The 24,698-nt window shown below is 34.2% G+C and overlaps 2 protein-coding genes across 2 annotated transcripts; both read left to right on the top strand.

Moving 5' to 3' along the window:
• Positions 1-949: 949 nt before the first annotated feature.
• LOC139523209 (replication protein A 32 kDa subunit-A-like) lies at positions 950-11,088 on the top strand. The gene is made up of 8 exons (XM_071317037.1): positions 950-1,067; positions 1,979-2,070; positions 2,541-2,645; positions 4,699-4,812; positions 5,147-5,341; positions 6,857-6,976; positions 7,426-7,520; positions 10,658-11,088. The coding sequence occupies exons 1-8, from the start codon at positions 1,049-1,051 to the stop codon at positions 10,737-10,739; spliced, it is 822 nt and encodes a 273-aa protein (XP_071173138.1). The 5' UTR covers positions 950-1,048; the 3' UTR covers positions 10,740-11,088.
• An 8,739-nt stretch (positions 11,089-19,827) lies between these two features.
• Positions 19,828-24,688, top strand: LOC139523410 (vesicular inhibitory amino acid transporter-like). The gene is made up of 2 exons (XM_071317440.1): positions 19,828-20,034; positions 23,336-24,688. The coding sequence occupies exons 1-2, from the start codon at positions 19,903-19,905 to the stop codon at positions 24,551-24,553; spliced, it is 1,350 nt and encodes a 449-aa protein (XP_071173541.1). The 5' UTR covers positions 19,828-19,902; the 3' UTR covers positions 24,554-24,688.
• Positions 24,689-24,698: the final 10 nt, after the last annotated feature.

Genomic DNA, 24,698 nt, shown 5'->3' on the forward strand with positions numbered 1-24,698 from the left:
GGGCCCGGGTCCCCCCTTTCGTGGGAAAAAGTTGGTTGATTATATAGGGAATCATTGAAGCATGACTGGAGCGGGCCCCCTCTTAGGTCAGTCAGCGGGCCCCCCCTTAGGAAAAGTTCTGGATCCGCCACTGCACTCCTAATCTTGAGTAGTATTTTTAAGAACATCAAAACCATTAATACCTAGTAAAACATTTGTTGAATAATAATATTTTATTATTTATCAGTATTAAATTACAAGTATTGTTTAGTACATATGAAAGAATGAAGCAATACAACTACAGAAGATTTAAGTTTAATCAAACTAGCGTACATTGCTGTTTTTCATGTAACAATAACGTAATGTAACCGTAGCCTCAGTAATTATTGTTACATTTGTAATTAATCGGTTCCTCACCCAACTTTGCATTCCGGCAATTAGTCTCCAATGTAACAATAATAAGGGATAAGGTCACCCCGGATGCCGCACAAATGCCTAGACAACGAACGGGAAACCGGAGAGGACATACTTGGAATCCAAACCGATACCGCTAAATGCCCAGCTGTATTCCTGGTAGAGGAAAGCCGAAAATCCTATGATAAAGGATCTCGGAAAGAAACTACCGATCCATTAGGGGAACAGCTAAAACCCTCAGACATCAAATAGATTGGTCTGAAGTTTCCCACATGGAAATTACTAATGGATCCCATCTGACTACATGTCTCAAACAAACCTGAAAATATCTGCAGAAACCTTTCTCAACAAAAAAATATAATCCAAATCATAAAATATACGATGTAAGGATAATAATATTTATCCATGAAATCAATTTGACAAAACAATTTCAATGATGTTGATGGATTGTCTCTGCACAAATTTTCACGTCCGCTCTCATCGGCATGCTCGATTCGAGTCCTGAAAAGAGGGAATCACGGTATAAATATTAATTATTTCACTGGTGAAAGTATAATACGCGGAAATTTAACGCATCCTCCCCTGAAACATAATCCGATTACACTTTGTGTTTTGATTTCCCGCCATCTCAGCTATTCTATTTCTTCTCTTAAAAATGTGGAATAATCAAGGAGGTAAGGCACTATTATGATCAAATCAGCTTGACATCAAAGCGATACATAAGTGTATATTATGTAGTTCAAGATCAGCAGTGTTCTAAATTATCAGGTTCTCTTTTTACAGCCGTCAAATGTACGTTGTCAAATATATCCCATTCCCTTTGTCAATGATCTGATGATTTGTGTTGCACTATACTATACAAATCAATGTATATGCCTAGTCATTACTACAAAGGCAATGGATATATAGCTTTGCTTTAAAGACTTCGGTTGACAATGATGTCATTTTGCACTGTTAAAAGTCAACCGATGTTAATAGTTACAATAACAATTACCTACGGCTACAGAACAAAAAATGAATCATGTTTTATTACTTGGTCATGTCGTGTTATATCTGGAAACTCTTAGGTTTGTTGAGCTCTGGGCCTGTAGATTTTAATAATAGTTCATTGTAATAACTGGCCAATAGACCACTTTCGAGTTTGTCCGTCACCAGAAAAAACTTGTCAGTTATGCGTGCCTTTGTGATTTCATTTACCAGATACTATAAACGTTCATCAAGTGTCTTAGTGATCGTCATTGTGCAGGATATACTAAAAATAATATTTGATCGGTAGGTACTTGATCACAATTCCATTATGACAGCTGTGCTGAAAGACAAAATTTTATGAGAATTCAATTTGCTGAATAATGTGGGCAATATAGCTATAGCTATAGTTTTCCAACCACTTGCTTAACATTTGAACAGTAGTGACGACACCACTATATGCACGATTGATGTTCACTTAAACCAGTTTTTGAGCGAAATGCCTGATTGACTAACATGGTTGGTTATATTTTGTATGTTTCCAGGGGTATGGTTAAAAGTCACAAGGAGGGAAGGATATATGTCCTGATTGACTATACATGTTTGGTACTTTTTGTAGGTTTCCAGGGGTATGGTGAACAGTCACAAGGAGGGGGAGGGGGATACATGTCCCCAGGATTTGGCACGCCGAAAGCAGGTCAAGATAAGAAGGTAGAAATGAATTAACATTTTAAGTTATTCTCTACTCAACTGTATCAGAAAAGTCACAACAAGGAATTATGAGGTCTTGAGACAAAGTGCATATTACCAGTTTTACATATTTACTTCAAAAATTAATTTAGGAAGAAAAAATCTATACAAAACTTTCATATAATCATTCTGTAAGATTTTAGTTTAAAACTTTTCGAATCATTAGTTTCAAACTTGCAGTGTAAGTCACAGTCATAGATGCAGTCTCCTCTAAACAAGATAGACAGTTATGAATGCAAATATATTATAAAGCTGAAATACATGCATGTAGTAAAACATCTGCACATTTCTGTTCGATAAGATTTGATTTTTATAACCACTTTAGAATTATAATCTGAACAAATTAAAAAGCCTATGCCTTATGCAATTATTTCTATAATGAACATGTGTAAAGAAGTGTCAAGTTAAAAGAATCACTTATAATTTTATAGTCTGGATACAGAGCACAGAATCTGTTACCAGTGACTGTTGCTGAAGTATTCAATGCCAGTCAAGCTGAAGACAAATTCTTCTCAGGAGAAATAGAGATTTCACAGGTAGGCTAAACTAATCTTTAATGTACTGTAACTTTTTAGGTCCTTAAAATGGAGATTTATATATTGTTCTGACAATGATAATCCATGTATATGGGACAACATCCCTAATGTGCCTCGAAATGAGGAACAAAGTCACGTGTAAAGCAGTGATCTGGAAGGTTTTTTTTCCTATGGGCCCAGGGCCCCTCAAAAATAAATTTAATGGGCCATTTTAAAAAATAATGGGCCATGTTGTCAAATGAGTGGGTCATTTGAATTGACTTCTGTAAAAACAAAATGTATCAGTATATTTTGGCAAAGAGATGTTTGTACTTACCTTTATGATTTTAAATAAAATCATGGGTATTGTTCTGTGATTTTGTAATTTCAATTTCAATGAATATACAATAACTTCTTCCAACCCGAACAATATTTAAGTTAACCGTTAAATTTATTTACAATGTTTAAACTGGTACTGTTGCCGTGTTCATGTTCATGTTTTTTTTTGTTTGTACATTAAATTTGGGTCTTGGTCGATACCATACTTATTCCAGACGTTCCGTATCAGAGGACATTTCAAGCATTTCCTCTGCACTTCTTGTATTATTATAACTTCAAGGTGTGACAAGAATAACATTATAGATTACCATTAATTAATAGAACAAAACAACAAATCGCTGAAGTCATGTTTACAAAAATGTCAAAACGAGCCAAAGACCAAAAAATGACAAGGACAGTTAAGACTATATTCCTAAAAAGTCTTTGGGGTTCTTCAATCGAAATAATAGAAAGCTAAATTTAATGAGATTATTATTAGAGTTAAATCTCGTCTGTACTAGCCAAATTTCACAAATTTAAAGTTTTTTATGAAAAAAATATATCATGAATGATGGTTAAATACGTTTTTCGGGTTATCAGTTAGATCACATGGTTCTATTATTACAATAGGAAAACACCCGAGACGTTAAACCGCATGGTTCTATTATCGTAGGGAAACACCCGAGACGTCCCAAAAATATATAGGTGCTCCTATAATTGGAGGAACATTACACAGTAACTGTTGTGTACACACACATTGCATCACGGAACACGATCGGAAATCCATTTGACGATTTCTAAGCGTTTCGAAACGAAGTGAAAAATATCGTGCGCCACGTGAGCGCTTACATTTGTCACTGTATGCACCATTTCTTGTCAATATGCGCTATAGGCGCAGGGCGCACGACTTTCCTGATCACTGTAAAGAAAAAATCTCTGTGTAGTGATATTGGACATGTTTCTATTTTTAACAAATGACTGAACTTAATTATTTGTGGTAATTAGGAAAGTAGAGGAACATAGAATAAATGTGTTAAAACTATGGAGCTATTGAATGTGTTCAAAGTATTAAATTTTCAAATAACTTATTGTGTTAAAAAGGGGATATTTTACCAGAAGGAGCCGCATCACAAAAGGATGTTCGGGGTTTGCTAATTTACGGAAAAGTAATCTCACTTTGTACCCGGAAAATTTAACCACATATGTGAAAATTTCACAGCTTTGAAACTAGCTATCATACATTTTTGTACATATTCAAGTTTACGATATGGACTGAGCCACAGGAAAAAACGTTACCATTACCGCCTATGTAAAAACAATTAAAGATATTGACCCATATGTATAATGTGTTAGGTTTGATACTGAGGTTAGTAGCCTCATGCTTGTTTTTTGAGTGTTAATAAAACACCAGAAAACTGTTGATAAGTATGTCAAGACCATGGTAAATACTTTTCTGTAGTAAAGTGTAATGAACACTTGGCTAAAAAGTAAAAGCAATATTACACATAGTACAAATTAAAAATCAATCGCAACAAACTTTTAAACTATGATCACTTTTCTTATGATACCATTGTAAAAAAAGAATGAAAATAAAAGAAAGGAAATTGCTGATGGAGATTTTAAGGTTGAGCCCTTGTAAAAATATGTTCGCAAAATAAATACAAAAGTGACTTAAATTGATATTTGTGTTTTTAGATTACTATATTGTTAGATTAGTGGTCAACATCAGTAACTAAGTTGTTCTTTCTATTTTTAGATTACTATGGTTGGATTAGTGACATCAGTTAAAGAATCTCCTACAAGAATAGATTATGAGATTGATGATATGACTGGTCCCCCGATCAGTGTCAAACAGTTTGTTGATAATGATGTAAGTATCTGTTATCAAGTATATATAACTTACAATATATAGAGGTACAGTAACTGATTGATTGGGATGCAACTTATATTCAGGTTTTCATGTAGCTCACAATTTAAACTTGTACATTCCTGTTAGTGTTGCTACATTTTTAGCTAGAAAAAGAATAAGTATTATTTTTAGAAGCCTATACTATACTTAAGTTCTTCTGTGGAAAAATGATTTTAATAAAATTGAGAATATATGTGGGGAATATGTCAAAGAGACAAGAAACGGACAAAAGAGCAGAAAATAGTTCTCTTATTAGAATTATTACCAATTATCATTTGATTTTTTATTGTGATAGGAATCCCTTCCAGACGGAGAGAGGGCACAACCTATGAGAGAGAACACATATGTACGAGTATGTGGACATGTACGGTCAATGGGAGGACAAAGAACAATAGCTGCTTTCAGAATGTCACCTATTATGGATATGAATGAACTAACATACCACACATTAGAAGTTGTACACAGTCATCTTATGTTGAATAAATTATCGGTAATAGAATTTGTAGAAACTGTAGGGGAAACAATTGCTTTATTTTGTTATTTTATAGTTGTCACTTCATGTCAGTTAATGGATACAAGGAAACATTCTAAAATTGAAATGGTATGGTTCATTGAACAACAGCTGAAAAAAAAACTACTGGAAGACTGATTATTAACAAATACTACCTAAAAAAACTAAAAATATCTATATAACTATGGTAAAAAAAATGCATAAAAGAATAACAAGTACACTTTAAAGATTACTGTAAACCAACTTATTTTTACTGAGTAATTTATTTTTAGGGCTTTAGAGAGTAGAAAAATATAAATAGTCGTGAATATGTAAATCTTGAATCTATGCTTATTTAAAAACTGCATCAAGTTAATTAAAAAAATGTGAAATTAAATAGCAGCATAGTGGACAGAAAGGGTAAAACAGGAATAATGAATCTGCATAAAGAATAAGTTTGTTTACAAATATACATAAAATGCTCCAATACAAATAAGATTTTAACAAGATACAAAATATTAAGCTGCATTTATTGATCATCACTTTGCATCCGTCGTTGTTAACTTTTACAAAAATCTTCTCCTCTGAAACTACTGGGCCAAATTAAACCAAACTTGGCACTAACCATCATTTTGGTATCTAGTTTTAAAAATGTGTCCGGTGACCCGGCCAACCAACCAAGATGGCCGCCATGGCTGAAAATAGAACATAGGGGAAAAATGCAGTTTTTGGGTTATATCTCAAAAACCAAAGCATTTATAGCAAATCTGACAGAGGTAAAATTATTCATTAGGTCAAGATCTATCATCCCTGAAATTTTCAGATGAATCTGACGACCTGTTGTTAGGTTGCTTCCCCTGAATTGGTAATTTTAAGGAAATTTTGCTCCTTTTGGTTATTATCTTGAATATTATTATAGATAGAGATAAACTGTAAACAGCAATAATGTACAACAAAGTAAGACCTAAAAATAAGTCAACATGACCAAAATGGTCAATTGACCCCCTAAGAAGTGATTTTTTTCCCTTTATAATCAATTTTTAATAATTTTCATATAATTTGTAAATTTTTACTAACTTTTTCCACTGAAACTGTAACTACTGGGCCAAGTTTATTATAGATAGAGATAATTGTAAGCAGATAGAATGTTCAGTAAAGTAAGATGTACAAACACATCAGCATCATCAAAACACAATTTTGTCATGAATCCATCTGCCTCCTTTGTTAAATATTCACATAGACCAAGGTGAGCAGCACAGGCTCTTTAGAGCCTCTAGTTAATTTAAATTTAAGTGTTAGTCAGATTTCTAGAAATTACTGTTTTGTTGGTTCTCCCTGACTGCAAGTTCACTCATTTCTAAAAAAAAAAAAGGCATTTCTATTAAAACTGAAATTTGATATATGTTGCTACAGATAAGTCATTTTCCCACTTGTTCACATGGTTATAAATATTGACTTAGTAGTACATGTAGTAGGAAGTATGATTGTACATTCATATTGTTTATTTATTTACAGGGTGGAAGTGGAGGAGGAACGACTTATGGAAACAGCATGCAGACAAATAGTGAACAGAATTTTGGAGAAAGCAATGGTGGTGGGGGTGTGGTCAGTGGTTTAAGTTCTGTACAAAACCAGGTTTGTAGCAAGTTAGGTTTTAATAAATTATATGATGCATATGAGAAGTTAAAATTGGTGGTAAAAAAAATTGAGTTTTCCTACCTATCATGTCCATCTTCAACTTTCCCACCTACCAAAACACATTTTATGGACAATTTAGGTTATCACTGTAAAAGTCAATAACCTTATATGTATTGGTGTTTGTAAAGTATTTTTGAAAAAAAAAAGAGTTTTACTTTTTTTACCAGGGGGCAGGAAACCAATATATATCTTTTTGCTGCCTAAGTTAGCAAGTTACTCAGTAAAATGTCTGTAACTGAAATTTTACGCTGTAACTTGTCAACAGGTTAAGATTAAGTGACTAAAACTTTTATTGTTTATAAAGGTGCATATGTTAATAAGGAGTAACAGTACAGAACAAGGAGCTAATATTAATGTGTGACTAAAACTTATAATTGTTTATAAAGGTACATATGTTAATAAGGAGTAACAGTACAGAACAAGGAGCTAATATAAATGATGTATGTCAACAGTTAAGAGGAGTACCTGAAAAAGCTATAAGGTTTGTACAAATATATTTAGTTTATTTCTAATCAATGTTTAATATACACAAAAAACCTCATGATTTTTGGAAGTCTTCTTACTGCATACTGATAATACTTTGGTTCAGGAACTGCCTCTGTTGTAGTAGTGTGCTCCCTGGAATATGTGAGGTTTTGGGTGTGATCAAAGTCTGGTCAAACCAACTGTTTACTTCTTCACTAAGCATGCTGTACTTTGGAGTAATCAAAAATCTGTTTGTGTTAGGGAATCAGAATAGTGTGTCTGTGTTAGGTCTGTTGTGTACTGGAACAGGGAATCAGAATAGTGTGTCTGTGTTAGGTCTGTTGTGTACTGGAACAGGGAATCAGAATAGCGTGTCTGTGTTAGGTCTGTTGTGTACTGGAACAGGGAATCAGAATAGCGTGTCTGTGTTAGGTCTGTTGTGTACTGGAACAGGGAATCAGAATAGCGTGTCTGTGTTAGGTCTGTTGTGTACTGGAACAGGGAATCAGAATAGCGTGTCTGTGTTAGGTCTGTTGTGTACTGGAACAGGGAATCAGAATAGCGTGTCTGTGTTAGGTCTGTTGTGTACTGGAACAGGGAATCAGAATAGCGTGTCTGTGTTAGGTCTGTTGTGTACTGGAACAGGGAATCAGAATAGCGTGTCTGTGTTAGGTCTGTTGTGTACTGGAACAGGGAATCAGAATAGCGTGTCTGTGTTAGGTCTGTTGTGTACTGGAACAGGGAATCAGAATAGCGTGTCTGTGTTAGGTCTGTTGTGTACTGGAACAGGGAATCAGAATAGCGTGTCTGTGTTAGGTCTGTTGTGTACTGGAACAGGGAATCAGAATAGCGTGTCTGTGTTAGGTCTGTTGTGTACTGGAACAGGGAATCAGAATAGCGTGTCTGTGTTAGGTCTGTTGTGTACTGGAACAGGGAATCAGAATAGCGTGTCTGTGTTAGGTCTGTTGTGTACTGGAACAAGGAATCAGAATAGCGTGTCTGTGTTAGGTCTGTTGTGTACTGGAACAGGGAATCAGAATAGCGTGTCTGTGTTAGGTCTGTTGTGTACTGGAACAGGGAATCAGAATAGCGTGTCTGTGTTAGGTCTGTTGTGTACTGGAACAGGGAATCAGAATAGCGTGTCTGTGTTAGGTCTGTTGTGTACTGGAACAGGGAATCAGAATAGCGTGTCTGTGTTAGGTCTGTTGTGTACTGGAACAGGGAATCAGAATAGGGTGTCTGTGTTAGGTCTGTTGTGTACTGGAACAGGGAATCAGAATAGCGTGTCTGTGTTAGGTCTGTTATGTACTGGAACAGGGAATCAGAATAGCGTGTCTGTGTTAGGTCTGTTGTGTACTGGAACAGGGAATCAGAATAGCGTGTCTGTGTTAGGTCTGTTGTGTTCTGGAACAGGGAATCAGAATAGTGTGTAGTGTGTCTATGTTAGGTCTGTTGTGTACAGGAACAGGGAATCAGAATAGCGTGTCTGTGTTAGGTCTGTTATGTACTGGAACAGGGAATCAGAATAGCGTGTCTGTGTTAGGTCTGTTGTGTACTGGAACAGGGAATCAGAATAGCGTGTCTGTGTTAGGTCTGTTGTGTACTGGAACAGGGAATCAGAATAGCGTGTCTGTGTTAGGTCTGTTGTGTACTGGAACAGGGAATCAGAATAGCGTGTCTGTGTTAGGTCTGTTGTGTACTGGAACAGGGAATCAGAATAGCGTGTCTGTGTTAGGTCTGTTGTGTACTGGAACAGGGAATCAGAATAGCGTGTCTGTGTTAGGTCTGTTGTGTACTGGAACAGGGAATCAGAATAGTGTCTGTGTTAGGTCTGTTGTGTACTGGAACAGGGAATCAGAATAGCGTGTCTGTGTTAGGTCTGTTGTGTACTGGAACAGGGAATCAGAATAGCGTGTCTGTGTTAGGTCTGTTGTGTACTGGAACAATCAAAATCTCATTCTGTGTGTAGGTGGAATTCAAGGCAAGGTTCATCTTTATAATAAATCATATCCAGTTAAAATGTTTTGTATTGTACATTAAACAGAAATTCATCATCATCAAAGTTTAGTATTATTAATGATAAAACAATAATTCAGTATTTATAATTAGAAGACAGTAATATGTAGCAAATTACTGGCTGAACACACACTAAAACATGAAAGCAGGTAGAAGCTGGACATATAAACATAGCATTAACAAAAATGTGTTGCAATATACAGTAGACATATTGAATATGAACCATTTATATTATTTGATTTCTTATGAATTTGAAAAGAGGTAGCAATGAGACAAAATCAAATGAAATCAAAAGGTTTAGAAAAAACATTTCTGCTGTTTAAGGGTTATGGTGCCCTGTGTTATATATAATTGTCTGACATCTATTTTCTTCTTAATTTTTGGTTTCAGTTAGTTGATGAAATATATTAGTAGATAAATATAAGTAATTGATCAATTACCGCAAATTTCATTGGGTAAAATTGAGAATAATTATTGAGTAAAATTGAGAATTGAAATTGGGAATGTGTCAAAGAGACAACCACCCAACCATAGAACAGACAACAGCAGAAGGTCACCAACAGGTCTTCAATGCAGCGAGAAATTTCCGCACCTGGAGGCGTCCTTCAGCTGGCCCCTAAACAAATATATATACTAGTTCAGTGATAATGATTGCCATACTAAACTCCAAATTGTACACAAGAAACTAATATTAAAAATGATACAAGACTAACAAAGGCCAGAGGCTCCTGACTTGGGACAGGTGCAAAAATACGGCAGAGTTTAACATGTTTATGAGATTTTAGCCCTACCCCTATACCGCTAGCCAATGTACAAAAGTAACCGCATAACAATACACACATTAAAATTCAGTTCAAAAGTTTTTAGTGAAAGGTAAAATCTTTGGTTAGCTTGCTGGTCAGCTGAACCGTGAAGTCATCATGGTCATTGTTATGATAGGTAAACTAACCTACTTTAAGAATAGACTAGTTCGACAGAAAACCGATCTATCTGTCTGTTGGACTATGCTACTTCAAAAGGGGAGGGTATGCCTGACCTAATAATGACTTCACGGTTTTGCTACCCTTGTTATCCTTGAATTGATGGATCAAAACTGAAAAATTATCCAATAATTTTTTTTGTTTATTTATTTTACAGAGATGCCATTGAGTTTTTGAGTAGTGAAGGACATATTTACTCAACCATTGATGAAGACCATTATAAGGCAACAGACAGCTGAACAGATTCTTAAACTTTTTACTTAACTATTATATAAACTTTGAGTTCAGCACATGTGAAGAGAACAATTTATGATGGTGTTCATAGCTGAACTTCAGACACATGAAAAAATATATGATTGTAAAATATACCAAATATCATATTTTGCATTATGATTCCTAAGGAAAAGCTGATAGTGAATTTCAAAGTACAAAACAGTATAAATTAATTTGAAAACAATTTGATAAGAAAAGAAATAAACTGCACCATTACTTGAATTCTTGAATAAATATATGATTTTTTGTGTGTGTAGAAAATGGGTATAAAAGTCTTTTATCTGAAACTGTTTAGAAAATAAATTATTATCAGTCTGTACTCCTTTCCAAATCCTTGAAATGTAGACTACACATTACCCATCTTGCTTTGTGAATTTTATTTGCTCCAAAAAAAAAATTGGGTGATTTTGATTCAAATTAGATGACATGAATAAAAAATCTGTTGTCAGACCATATGATAGTTTGTTTTAAAAGCTGAAGTGTTCATGAAAATGAAAAATTTGACAGATTGGTGGAGACCTTGTCCAATTTTGTCGCACTTCAATCAAATATCACAAAATACAAGACATAAAATGTTTTTTTCAGGGATCCTGATGTAAAATATTTAAATAAAACTTCATACAATAAAGCATCAAACTTTGATGAATCAATGAAGAAGGGAAGTGATCCAAGGTTATGAGTTGCCTAATGTTTTTTGCATTTCATTATTTTACCATTTTCAATTTATGTTGCAGACACATTTAAAACCATCTGCATCAATGAAAGTGTTTTCTCTTCAATTAGTAGACAATTGCAACCATGGATCTGAACAAGGTTGATTTTTTTGTGGTCAAGTCCATATATCAGAAACTATAAGCAATAGGTTTACTATATTTGGTAAATGGAATGATTGTAAGGTGAACATGTCCAACTGGTAGGTGTCATCTGACCTTGACCTCATTTTCTTGGTTCAGTAGTCAAAGTTAATTTTGTGTTTTGGTCTTTTTTTCTAATACTATATGCAATACTGGTAGGTCAACTATGTTTGGTGAATGGAAATATTTTATGATGTACATGTTAGTCTTGCAAGTTTTATTTAACCTTGACCTCATTTTCACGGTTCATTTCTTAGTGTTAAGTTTTTGTTAAGCCTGCAACTTTTGTTGCAGAAAGCTCGACAGGGATAGTGATCAGGTGGCGGCGTTAGCTAACTTCTTAAAAGGTTTATATTTTAGAAGGTGAAAGACCTGGATGCTTCATACTTTGTATATAGATGCCTCATGTTACGAAGTTTCCATCAGTCACATGTTAAATGTCCTTGACCTCATTTTCATGGTTCAGTGACCACTTGAAAAAAAAGTTTTATTTCTAGACAATACATTTCGAGTGATAAATCAGTTCATCACCAATATAGAGTGAATAATGCACTTTAAGACTTGTAAGTAACTGTCCAGATTACAGTCACAGCAAAATATAAAACTGAATTAGGCAATTTTTTGGTTTTCCATTTTATCTTGAACCCTGTTTGCATTCATTACCAGATTGTATTTGATAATGTCAATTGGAAAGACGGCTATTGATTTCAGGTCAAAGGTCAAGGTTGCAGCAACAATTATTGACATTTCATCAACACACTAAAAAAATACTCCATAAATAACACACCAAAGAAACATTTATGCAGATCTGTAAAAGATTGCAGCTAGACGTATGCGCTCATATTGTCTCGCTTATTCTTTGTTCTTTTGAGTAATTAATACAACTATATTTTGGTAAATAGAATCATTGTCTAATCATGCAGGGTTCGTTTGTCTTTGACTCATGCTATGTCACAATCTAAGATACTACAAGCGACAGGTACTCTATGATTGAATTATTATTGAGGTATTAATTTAGCCATCGGGGGCCACAGCCTCCCCCTTACTTGGGAATATTTGGTTGATTATATAGGGAATCAGTGGAGCGAGCCCCCACTTTACAATAAGTTCTTGATCTGCCACTGCAAGCCATTACTAGAAATAGACTTCTGGTATTAATTGTGTGGAAAACAAAATGGCCTGAAACGGTGTCTTATATAAGTCATATATGGAATTGAATTCCTTGATTCTATGTTTTTGCGTTTTGAACAAATTAGACCTGTTATTTTTGTAGTATAAATTTTTAAGGGAAAGATTGATTGTACTTTACTGCGACAATGGTGTAGGTGCATTGGGGATGAAAATTTCACCCCCTCTGTTTAGCCACAAATAATTTGGCGGGGGACATTTGAGGGCATTGAAGACATTTTAGCGGGGAAAAAAAATACATTTTAGCGCAAAAGTATAACCCATTTTAGCGCAAGATTTTAAACCCATTTCATCGAAAATTGTAATTATCAATGCCTATTTTAGCGCAATTTGTATAACCCAGGGGGGCTCCAGTCATGCTTCAATGATTCCCTATATAATCAACCAAATTTTTCCCACGAAAGGGCCTCCCCCCCCCCTGGATCCGCCTATGCCCTGGACTGTTTATCGTAGATAACATACGTGATATACCCCTGTACAATACTTTTCATAAAATTACAGTACATGTAGGGACTGTTCTTTCTCTTTATCTTGTCTAGATGGTGGTGCACATTTGTCTATTATACTTTTTATTTTTATGCCCCACCTACGATAGTAGAGGGGCATTATGTTTTCTGATCTGTGCGTCCGTCCGTCCGTTGTACCGTTCGTCCGTCTGTCCCGCTTCAGGTTAAAGTTTTTGGTCAAGGTAGTTTTTGATGAAGCTGAAGTCCAATCAACTTGAAACTTACTACACTTGTTGCTTATGATATGATCTTTCTAATTTTAAAGCCAAAGTAGACTTTTGACCCCAATTTCACGGTCCATCGAACATAAAAAATGAAATTGGGAGTTGAAGGTTAAAGTTTTTGGTCAAGGTAGTTTTCGACGAAGACAAGTTGAAGTCCAAGCAACTTGAAACTTAGTACACATGTTCCCTTTGATATGTTCTTTCTAACTTTTATGCCAAATTAGATTTTGTACCCAATTTCACAGTCCATTGAACATGGAAAATGATAGTGCGAGTGGGTCATCCGTGTATTTAGGACACATTCTTGTTATATATGTAATTGTTTGCAATTTGACATGATAGTATCAAGAAAACGTAATAGCTGTTGACAACTATACAATTTCTCATTGTAATGGGAATGGAACGAATCTGGACCATTATTTGTTCGCTGTGAATTACATGGAACTGTTTATCTTTTTAATAAGGTAAATGTTATTCAACCAGGCAAGTTTTCGCTAAAATGAGGATAGCTAGATTATCATGAAGTTCCATACCAAGCATATACAGATGCCCGGCTTATAGCAGTCTGTCATATATCCGTAATTGTCATGAACCTCAAATTATGTTTCAGCGACTGCTTGAAAAAGTGATCAAGTGTATTTCTCACTCAATGTGAGTAGTTGATTATTAATATTTGGTATGTGGGTTCCTTACAAGGTTTAAATGTCCGTCAGGCTATTTATTCTGACCTCGACCTCATTTTACGGATCAGTGATCACTATCAAAGTTACCATTTCTCAAATATTGTAAGACATAAACCTAGCATTTCCCCCTTATCCGTTAAGGTTTATATCCTGAGGCTATTGATATCAACCGGAGTGTTCATGCTGAAAATGTTTCACCTGCTTTACTATCCAGGATTGATTTTTTGTTGATAGTCCAACAAGTACCACATAAACTTAACAATATCAATGATGTATTAAAATGATGTCAAGGTCAGATTAATCAACACAGACAGACATACACACCCTACAGTTATTACATACACCAAATATAGTTTATCTATTGCTAATAGAATACAAGAAACAGACAAACCACGAAATCTTAAATTTGACAAATGAACCGTAGAATGGGATCACGGTCAGATGTAACCTTACAGACTGACATGTACACGGTCAGATGTAACCTTACAGACTGACATGTACACGGTCAGATGTAACCTTACAGACTGACATGTACACGGCCAGATGTAACCTTACAGACTGACATGTACACGGTCAGATGTAACCTTACAGACTGACATGTACACGGCCAGATGTAACCTTACAGACTGACATGTACACGGTCAGATGTAACCTTACAGACTGACATGTACACGGTCAGATGTAACCTTACAGACTGACATGTACACGGTCAGATGTAACCTTACAGACTGACATGTACACGGTCAGATGTAACCTTACAGACTGACATGTACACCTTAAAATAATTTCATAAAGCCATTTCAGTCTGTTGTATTTCGTTAGCCTGGAAGAACCTTTTTTTCATAGCCGAAAAGATAAAGATTCAATTATTTCTTAAAAACTATAAAAAGTGTAGATAAGATCGTCCTTATTTGATTTATATATCTAGGATACGATGTCTTCTCATGTAAGTGTACTTTTAGTTGCAGAGCTTTATCTTCTTAAAATCAAATTTTACTTTCATTTTCGTAATTTGAACTGGTTAAGAAGATATTATTTAGAAATTAGATTTAAAAATGCTATTTTAGAACTTCAAATCACCAAAAATGTATCCAATTGAACGTAAATGGTTCCTCTTATTTAATTATAAGCACTTTTCTGAAGTCTTTACACAGACAGCTGATACATTATCCTTTGTTTGTTCGTACCTCTCTTTAATCTTCCTAATAAATTTCAAAACGCAATAAGGTTGCGAAGTTGTAAACCAATCCTTGTAGATCTTGGCTAAAGCAAATTGAAAATCATCTGTTTAAACGAACAAATTTAATATAAGAAGATTACAAGACAGTAACCACAGCATTAAGTGGAAACCAGTTAATAATCCGTTTAACTTGGAACAAATTTCCATATTATACCACTTTTTACCAGGAAATCGATGCTATAATTAAATGTCATCTGTGTTACGTTGATAGTCCCAGAAATTTCTTGTCCTTTTTGAAAGATAGAAGTTGAGAATATTGAAGAATTAAGTGATTTGTGTTGAAGACGACCAACAAATATTGACAGAATCGTCATGTCTTAATTCTATATTGCTAATTAAATATTAAAGTTGGATTCCAAACCAAAATAGTTATTGGCTGAAGAAAGTTGCTAGAGGTAAGTTGTAAGAATTTTCTCACCTTCATTTTAAGCTTGAGTATTGATAAATAATTTACTTCAATTTGACTTCTTGTTTCAGTTTCAGATTAAGATAATAAAGAGAAAAGCTAAATAGATAAATAACTATATAAATATAAACAAAATTTTTTTTTTTTAATTTTTTTTTATGAAAACTTTAAATGCAATAACCCCATGTAGAATAACACGTTAGCCCCAAAACAAAAATCATTTAAAAAACGGCGAAAAAAAACCATAATGGGATATCTTTTATACTGGTTCTTTATACATAATGTTCAAAATAAAAAAAATAATGCAACTTTTATTGAAACGGATTGTTAACTGGTTTCTACTTGATGCTGTCGTCTATATTAAAAGGGGGATGTTAAGATCTCAAATATTAACCCCGCCTCATGTTCACCAGCGAGACTTTCCCTAGTTTGGAACCTCGTTGTTGGGGTCTTTTCTTTGCTAATATGATGTGGATGGCATATTTTTCCTTTGTCTCAGTTTGTAAATTTTCAGATTCTGAGAGATTTAGGCAGTAACCAGGGGCTATGGATTTTTTTGGAAAAAAAAGTTTGCTTCCAGTTTTTGGAGAAAAAATAATTTGGGTCCTGAGAAAAAAAAAATGTTTGTTTCACCCTGAGCTGCCACTATATGTCTAACTTGACAAATTTTGTATACATATTTATACACTGACTGTTTATGACGTCTTTTCACTAAATCCATTGGATGTTGGATGTGTTCTGATTGCTAATTTAGTCTTAGATGCATATTTTTTTTTTATTAGTTGTTAGTGGCTTTGAACTAGCTGTCAGTAACTGCGAGTACTCTCAGATCTGTTCTTAGTGTCTTTTTGTTGTTGGGATGCATACATACCCGGCCACGGCCACTTGTATTTGTATTGTTATCCATCTGATGAGTTAATATAAAGAAAGAAGATGTGGTATGATTGCCAATGAGACAACTCTCCACAAGAGACCAAAATGAAAGGTTGTCGTTTGTTTATGTGTTACATATTTGTTTTTCGTTTATTTTTAGTTCACAAATTAGGCCGTTAGTTTTCTCGTTTGAATTGTTATAGATTGTCATTTCAAGGCCTTTTATGGCTGACTATGCAGTATGGGCTTTGCTCATTGTTGAAGGCCGTATGGTGACCTATAGCTGTTAATTTCATTGTCATGTGATCTCTTGTGTAGAATTGTCTCATTGGCAACTATACCACATCAATGTCACCTGGTATTGTACTAGATCAAAGATCCTGCATACAAGTATAAACAACACAGACTTTAAAATTAATATATACACTGTACTCATAAAAAAAATAGATTGTAGAGATCAAGTAATATTAAAAGTTAGATAATCATTTGGAACTAGTAGGTTATCTCAATCAATGAATGTTATGGCGTATGCATTGCAAAAAAAAACACAAAATCAATGTACCAGATCAATTACCCTGCCTATAAGTATAGACAACACATACTTTTAAATTAATATAATATATTCATCAAATATATATTAAGTAAATTAATTAAAATTAAAAGTTAGAGAATCATTTTGAACTTTTAGGTGTGACAAATAAAAACGCAGATTTCATAAAGAATATAGCTGTCTAATAGTCAATCAGGATCGCTTATCTTGTAATATTTAAAAGGAATTATAAATATTTAATGCATTAACATAAAAATACAAGCCTCATCCTATCTAAAGAAACAGTAATAAAATTAACCAAAATGTACATTAAAAATAAAATGTTCATTATTATGGAAACAGTGGTTGAATGCCAACTAACATCCATAAAAAAGACGAACTGCGTCATTTACGAATATTGATACTGACAAGGTGAGTACTGATTAGGTAGGGAATATACCAGTCTATGAAAAAAAACTGAATCAAAATAGTACTCTAACGGTTCTGATTTTTTTTTAATTACAGTGCAGCTAACATAAGCACTGTTACAGTGCTGAAAATACGTTAGATTACAGTACTGAAGAAATCCATACTAAACAGAAAAAAATAGTTATTTATAATACAAATATAAGTATAAAATTCAGCACCAAATAATTTACCCAAAGTATAGCATTGCAATTGTATCATGTATCAGTACTGATTATCATCTACAAGAAAAGTACAATAAAAGTGTGAGTACTTGTTAGTGAACAATTATTATACTTACACTAGTAATAGTCATTGTTCTTTCAGATTTTATAATACACAAAAAAGTGAAATAACTAAAATATCGAACTCCGAGAACTGAAAATAAAATAAACGGAAAGTCACTAATCAAATGACAAAATCAAAAGCCCAAACACATCAAACAGATGGATAACAACTGTCATATTCCTGACTTGGTTCACTTTTTATGTACAGTACAATTTACACGAGTATGCTTAAAAAGGGAAAAAAATAATCTTATCCTTTTATTGAAACTAAAAATTTTTCAAAGAGTTGACTTGAGTATATTAATATGATGACACAGACTTCTTCCGTCCTGCAGTTACACCCGTGTCCGATTAGCTGTGCGGGATGTATATATTCAAAGCCACGTCAGGTCGGAACTGATGTAAAATCCAATCCCTCTTGCAGTAATGTCCGATTATCTGCGCGGGATGTATAGATACACACCAACGTCAGGTCGGATCTAATGTTACATCCGATGCCTCTTGCAGGAATGTTAGATTAGCTGAGCGGGATGTATAGATACGCAGCCACGTCAGGTCGGAACTGATGTAACATCCGATGCCTATTTCAGGAATGTTAGATTAGATGAGTGGGATGTATAGATACATTACCACGTCAGGTCGGAACTGATATAACAGCCGATGTCTCTTGCAGGAATGTTAGATTAACTGAGCGGGATGTATAGATACACCGCCACGTCAGGTCGGAACCGATACATGTAATATTCGATGCGTCTTGTAAGAATGTTAGATTAGCTGTGTGGGATGTATAGATACTCATCCACGTCAGGTCGGAACTGATGAAACATCCGATGCCTCTTTCAGGAATGTTAGATTAGATGAGTGGGATGTATAGATACATTACCACGTCAGGTCGGAATTGATATAACAGCCGATGTCTCTTGCAGGAATGTTAGATTAACTGAGCGGGATGTATAGATACACCGCCACGTCAGGTCGGAACTGATACATGTAATATTCGATGCGTCTTGTAAGAATGTTAGATTAGCTGTGCGTGGGATGTATAGATACACAGCCACGTCAGGTCGGAACTGATGTAACATCCGATGCCTCTTGCAGGAATGTTAGATTACATGTGCGGGATGTGTAGATACACAGCCACGTCAGGTCTGAACTGATACATGTAATATCCGATGCCTCTTGAATGTTAGATTAACTGTGCGGGATATACCGCCACGTCGGGTCAGAACTGATGTAACAGCTGATGCCTCTTGCAGGAATGTCACACATTGAAGATCATTTACATGGACTCCTTGCGGGTCCACTGAAGATCGGAAGGAAAACTTCCTGCTAATTTTAATGTCCTCTTATCTTAGGATTCTTGCGTATGATTTCAACGACACAAGTATTCAGGAATAAACCCATAACAAATAAACACATTTCTGTATCGTATCAAACTCTACACTTGTATTTATTGTTGACTTTGACTGCTTATGCTTTAATTTAAGCAGCAGATGTGTGTAAACTGACTTGAGAGGTTTTCTGTAAAGACTCATAAAAGAGTTTTGAAGGATTGTTTTTTGGTGACGGCCTCTCTTCGATTGGTTTACTGACGGGCGTACGAACGAATTCCGTGAACACATAATTTTTATGTCCTATTACCCAGTAAAGTGTTGGACTATAAAAATAACCCAACAAAATACCTAATCTGTTATGTTTCCGCTGTTGCTGCATTATATAAGTATAAACTATAAATTAATACTTTATACATATGAAATATTAGTTTCAGAATGTTCTCCAGAAGTTTTCGATATATCAGGTCATTTATACCAGCTTATGGTGCTACAAAAGAAGAGAAGCACCCAATCGTAACACAGGAACAAATTGACTATGAAATGTCTGAATATGATGCGGAGAAAGACACATGTGAACCTTCTGAAAATATCATAGAAAAGTTTGAAGACGAGAGCAAGCGTTATAAAATTTCCGAATGGCAAGCTGGTTGGAATATTACAAATGCAATACAGGTACCTATAATTTTTTACTACACGTAGAACATGTTTGCCTGACCTGATTTGTTGTATGTGTTTACTGTTAAATAGTTCTTCTTATGCAGGTTTTGATTTTCGGGGTTTTAAATGGTATGACAGTGTATTAGCCATAAAACCAGGTTCAACCCACCTTTTTTCTTAAAATATCCTGAACCAAGTCAGGAATATGGCAGTTTTTTTTATCAAATAGTTTGTTTCTATGTATTTTGACATTTGTTTTGTTGCACTTCAGTGTTCATGTCTTTCCTTTGTTTTCTTCTTATAGTTAATGAGTCTCCCTCGGTTTTAGTTTGTATAAACTCTTCAACATTGATATACTACTGTTGCATTTTTAAAATTCTTTTTACTGTGTTCGAGATATTTGTTTTTAGTCTTTTTGAGTGCTATTGTTTCACAGTCACTTCAGTTATATACCGTTCATGACTAGAAGTCAATCCAAAATGACAAAAAAGACAAATTAAAACTATTAATTCAGCTATACATGACCCCGGGGTACATGACTTGGTTGAACATTTAGTTATTAGTCTGGTATCTTTCTTTTATAAATGTTTTTTTTTTTAATTTAAAGGGTGATATGAATTTCCTCGTTGGTAAGTGTCATCGAGTATATATTATATGTTTAATTTCAAAGTGAATTATTTGATAAATATATTATTTCAATATTTCGAAAATTTTACTTTTGTCTTTATTTCTATATCCCCGTATTACCTATTATATTTGATTGATTTACATTGTGTCATCCCAGGATTATTTACAGTTAACTTGACGGTATTGGTTTTTCTTGTTAGTGAAAACCTTACGGTATAATGTTGCTGTTTATATCTTTGTCATTTGGAATATTGTGGATAGTTGTCTCATTTTCATTCATACCTCATATAAATAAAGGCAACAGTAGTATACCGCTGTTCAAAACTCTTAAATCCATGGACAAAAAACATAATCGGGGTAACAAACTTAAACTGAGGGAAACGCATTAAATATAAGAGGAGAACAACGACACAACAGGAAAATGTAACACACACACACACACACACACACACACATACACACACACACACACACACACACACACACACACACACACACACACACACACACACACACACACACACACACACACACACACACACAGAAACGGACTAAGCATTAGACAAAATCCTATGAGAATAACAAATATAATATCAAAACCAAATACATGAATTTGGAATAGATAAGTACCGTGACGCGTCTTATAGTAATGTGAAATCATATCCTTATTTATATATTAATGCAGTGTACTAACTTTATCAGAGAAGTGCATTAAAAACGACCTAAACTCTTTAGAAGTGAATCAATGGTTGTATTTATACATCGAACACATATGATATACTCCTAGGCGCGGTGCTATACATTAAGCGCAAAACTCTGTTGGGAGTAGTTTTCATTACTAGTTTTCGTCATTAGCGTACAAATGTTAAGAATATCATTATTTTTGAGAAGTTGTTGATATGATTTTTAACCTTCTTCTTGTATATTCACATCTTATTTCTCATTTAGAAGTCTGTTTTGATTCTACCCAGACATTATTATTTATTGATGTATAGTGTTAGAAATTGTCGAAAACTAATGGACATACGATAAAAAGTGTAAAAATAGCAAACAATATCCACAATTTATAATCCCAAACATCTCACTATTGAGGAGTGAAATGGTAATGCTTTAGTGTATTTAGAGCTTTTAAAGTCATCCAGGACAATATGTTTTCACACTAAAATAGCTAAGTGTTTCAAGAAAAGAAACTAGCTTTCAGGAGTATTTCTACCAGACATTCTCAGTCTGTTCATTATGTGCCTTTTTATTTTTTAAAGTTATTTTCATATGTCTGTCTAGGAAAAAGTCAATCAACAAAAATACCGAAGTACCGAGGAAATATATAAAGTTAAAACACATCAAACGAATGGATAGCAACTGTGGTATTCTGACAAGATACCGATATTTTGTATTTTATACAAGTTATTATTAAAAAAAATATCCTCTTTAAAAACCATCAACTTTCATATTCGTTAATGTAGCAGCCCTTGTGTCTTAATGTCGGCCACATAAACTTAGTTACGTTTATTTCATCTTTAAAACTTTCAATCAGTAACGCCTACTTTTACAATATTAGTTTTGAATAAAGGAATGTATCTCCATCGTGTATAGTTATATATTTCTTTGTCCGGTTTTGGGTTTACTTTTAGTCCTGTTTGATTTTATTGGCTTTTAAACGTTTGAACTGATATTTGATTTTTAAATAATTTGGCTTTGCGCTACACTGAAGAAGCATTGATTGTCGGAGTACGCATCTGATGCATACTTTTGGTACCACCAATGTCATTGTCATTTCTACACTAAAAGTTAGGACTAAGTTCTCACAAATAACGTCAATTCTAATTGTGTCTCAAGGTGAAGGACGGAAATGTAAAATGTGGTGCTTTTATCGCAAAAGAAGCGCATAAAAGAACTGACAGGTTTTAACGCTTTACTAATGGGTATACACAAGGATAAATTGCTATGAAATATTAAATATGAATAAAAGGTTTTACATCAATTAGACAGCAAACCATCAACACTAATAACCAATAGACATCTAGAGGGAATTATAGAGGGAATCATAGAGCCTTCAATGATAAACACCTGTTGATTTGAATGACTATTATATAATGTACAAGTATGCCTGGTAAATAACATTAAAATAAAAAATCTTGAGGCGAAACACCATTTTATTCTGTCAAATACCTTTCAGTAGAATTGAGATGAGGTATGTTTTCCAATGAGACAACTAACCACAAAAAAAACATAATCAAATTGCATGTTCAACTTGTGTATTTTTAAAAGTGTTAAACTCATATATCTTTCGTTCATTAGCAACAGTGTAATAAACAAGATGCTTGGTTTATTTCTGATCACTGCTTTGATATAAAAATAAGATATCGAATTTTATCAAAATCCTTTATGAGTTAGAGAATTTATCTAGAGTATAATAGAAAATTATACGCGACTGTCATACAAGTTAGAGGTTTATCTAGCTATAAAAGCAGGTTTAATCCTCATTTTCTACATAAGGAAATGCCTGTATCAAATAAGGAATATGACGGATGTTTTCCATTCGTTCGGTGTGTTTGGGATTTTGATTTTACTATTTGATGAGACTTTCCGATGTGAATTTTTCTTGGAATTCGGTATGTTTTGTTATTTGACCTTTTAAACATTATTTTACCATAATCGATGATGCAAATATTGCTATATCTATTTTTAGGGTATGTTTGTGGTAAGCTTTCCGTATGCTGTACTTCAGGGTGGCTACTGGACATTACTCGCAATCATAGTTGTAGCTTATATATGTTGTCATACTGGGAAAATTTTAGTGGAATGCTTGTATGAAGAAGACCGGTATGGACAGAAAATTCGTGTGCATTGCTCATATGTGGATATTGCTAACTCAGTGTTTGGACCACGTTTCGGTGGTAGAATAGTAAATGTTGCGCAGATGATAGAATTATTAATGACATGCATTCTTTACATTCTTTTATGCGGAGACCTTATTTTAGGTTGCTTCCGTGAAACTGGAAGCCCACTCGACCTTTCATCCTGGATAATGATCAGTGCCGCGTTTCTGTTACCATGTGCATTCCTTCAGACATTAAAAAGCGTGTCTTGGTTTAGTTTTTGGTGCACCGTAGCACATCTAGTTATCAATGCAATAATATTGGTATATTGTTTCTCAAGAATCAACGATTGGAAATGGTCCGAAGTTCAAGTCAGCATAAATATTTGGACCTTTCCAATATCTCTCGGTGTTGTTGTTTTCAGTTACACATCACAAATATTTGTACCCACCTTAGAAGGAAATTTGATTGACAGGCAGAAATTCAACTGTATGATGCATTGGACACATTTTGCTGCCGCCGTTTTCAAAGCTTTATTTGCCTACATCGGATTTCTAACGTTCGGAAACAATACCAAAGAATTTATTACCAATAACTTGCCACGAATTTTCAGAATTACCGTCAATTTATTTTTTATACTGAAAGCTTTACTATCGTATCCATTACCATATTTTGCTAGTGTAGAATTACTCGCGGAATCTTTCTTCAAAGGACGACCAAAGACATTGTTTCCCGTGTGTATAGACAACGAAAAGAGTTTAAAAGTATGGGCCGTTATCCTTCGTCTGTTGCTAGTCCTCTCTACAATGTTAATGGCAATATTTATACCTCATTTCTCTCTTTTAATGGGACTGATTGGAAGTTTTACTGGAACAATGTTATCTCTAATATGGCCATGTTATTTTCATCTCTATCTTAAAGGTAAAACTATGTCTTGGTATGCAAAACTGTTTGATGTAATTATCATAATACTAGGTCTGTTATGTCTAGGCATTGGTATTTATTATTCCGGAAGTGCATTGATAAGATCTTACAGTGGATTACCACCAGATCCACATACTCCGAGAATTCCTTATCATAGTGGATAGCAAGGATAGAAAGTGGAATCTGTTTGATTGTTCAAATATAAAAAAAATAATCTATTTCAACTCATTATTTTTATATCGCTTACAATTTGCATCCGATTGATTTTCTATTTTCCTGACATGAACATGTTGATCAGTCTTTCAATAC

This window comes from Mytilus edulis, chromosome 1 (assembly GCF_963676685.1).
Source record: "Mytilus edulis chromosome 1, xbMytEdul2.2, whole genome shotgun sequence".
NCBI classification, from domain to species: domain Eukaryota; kingdom Metazoa; phylum Mollusca; class Bivalvia; order Mytilida; family Mytilidae; genus Mytilus; species Mytilus edulis.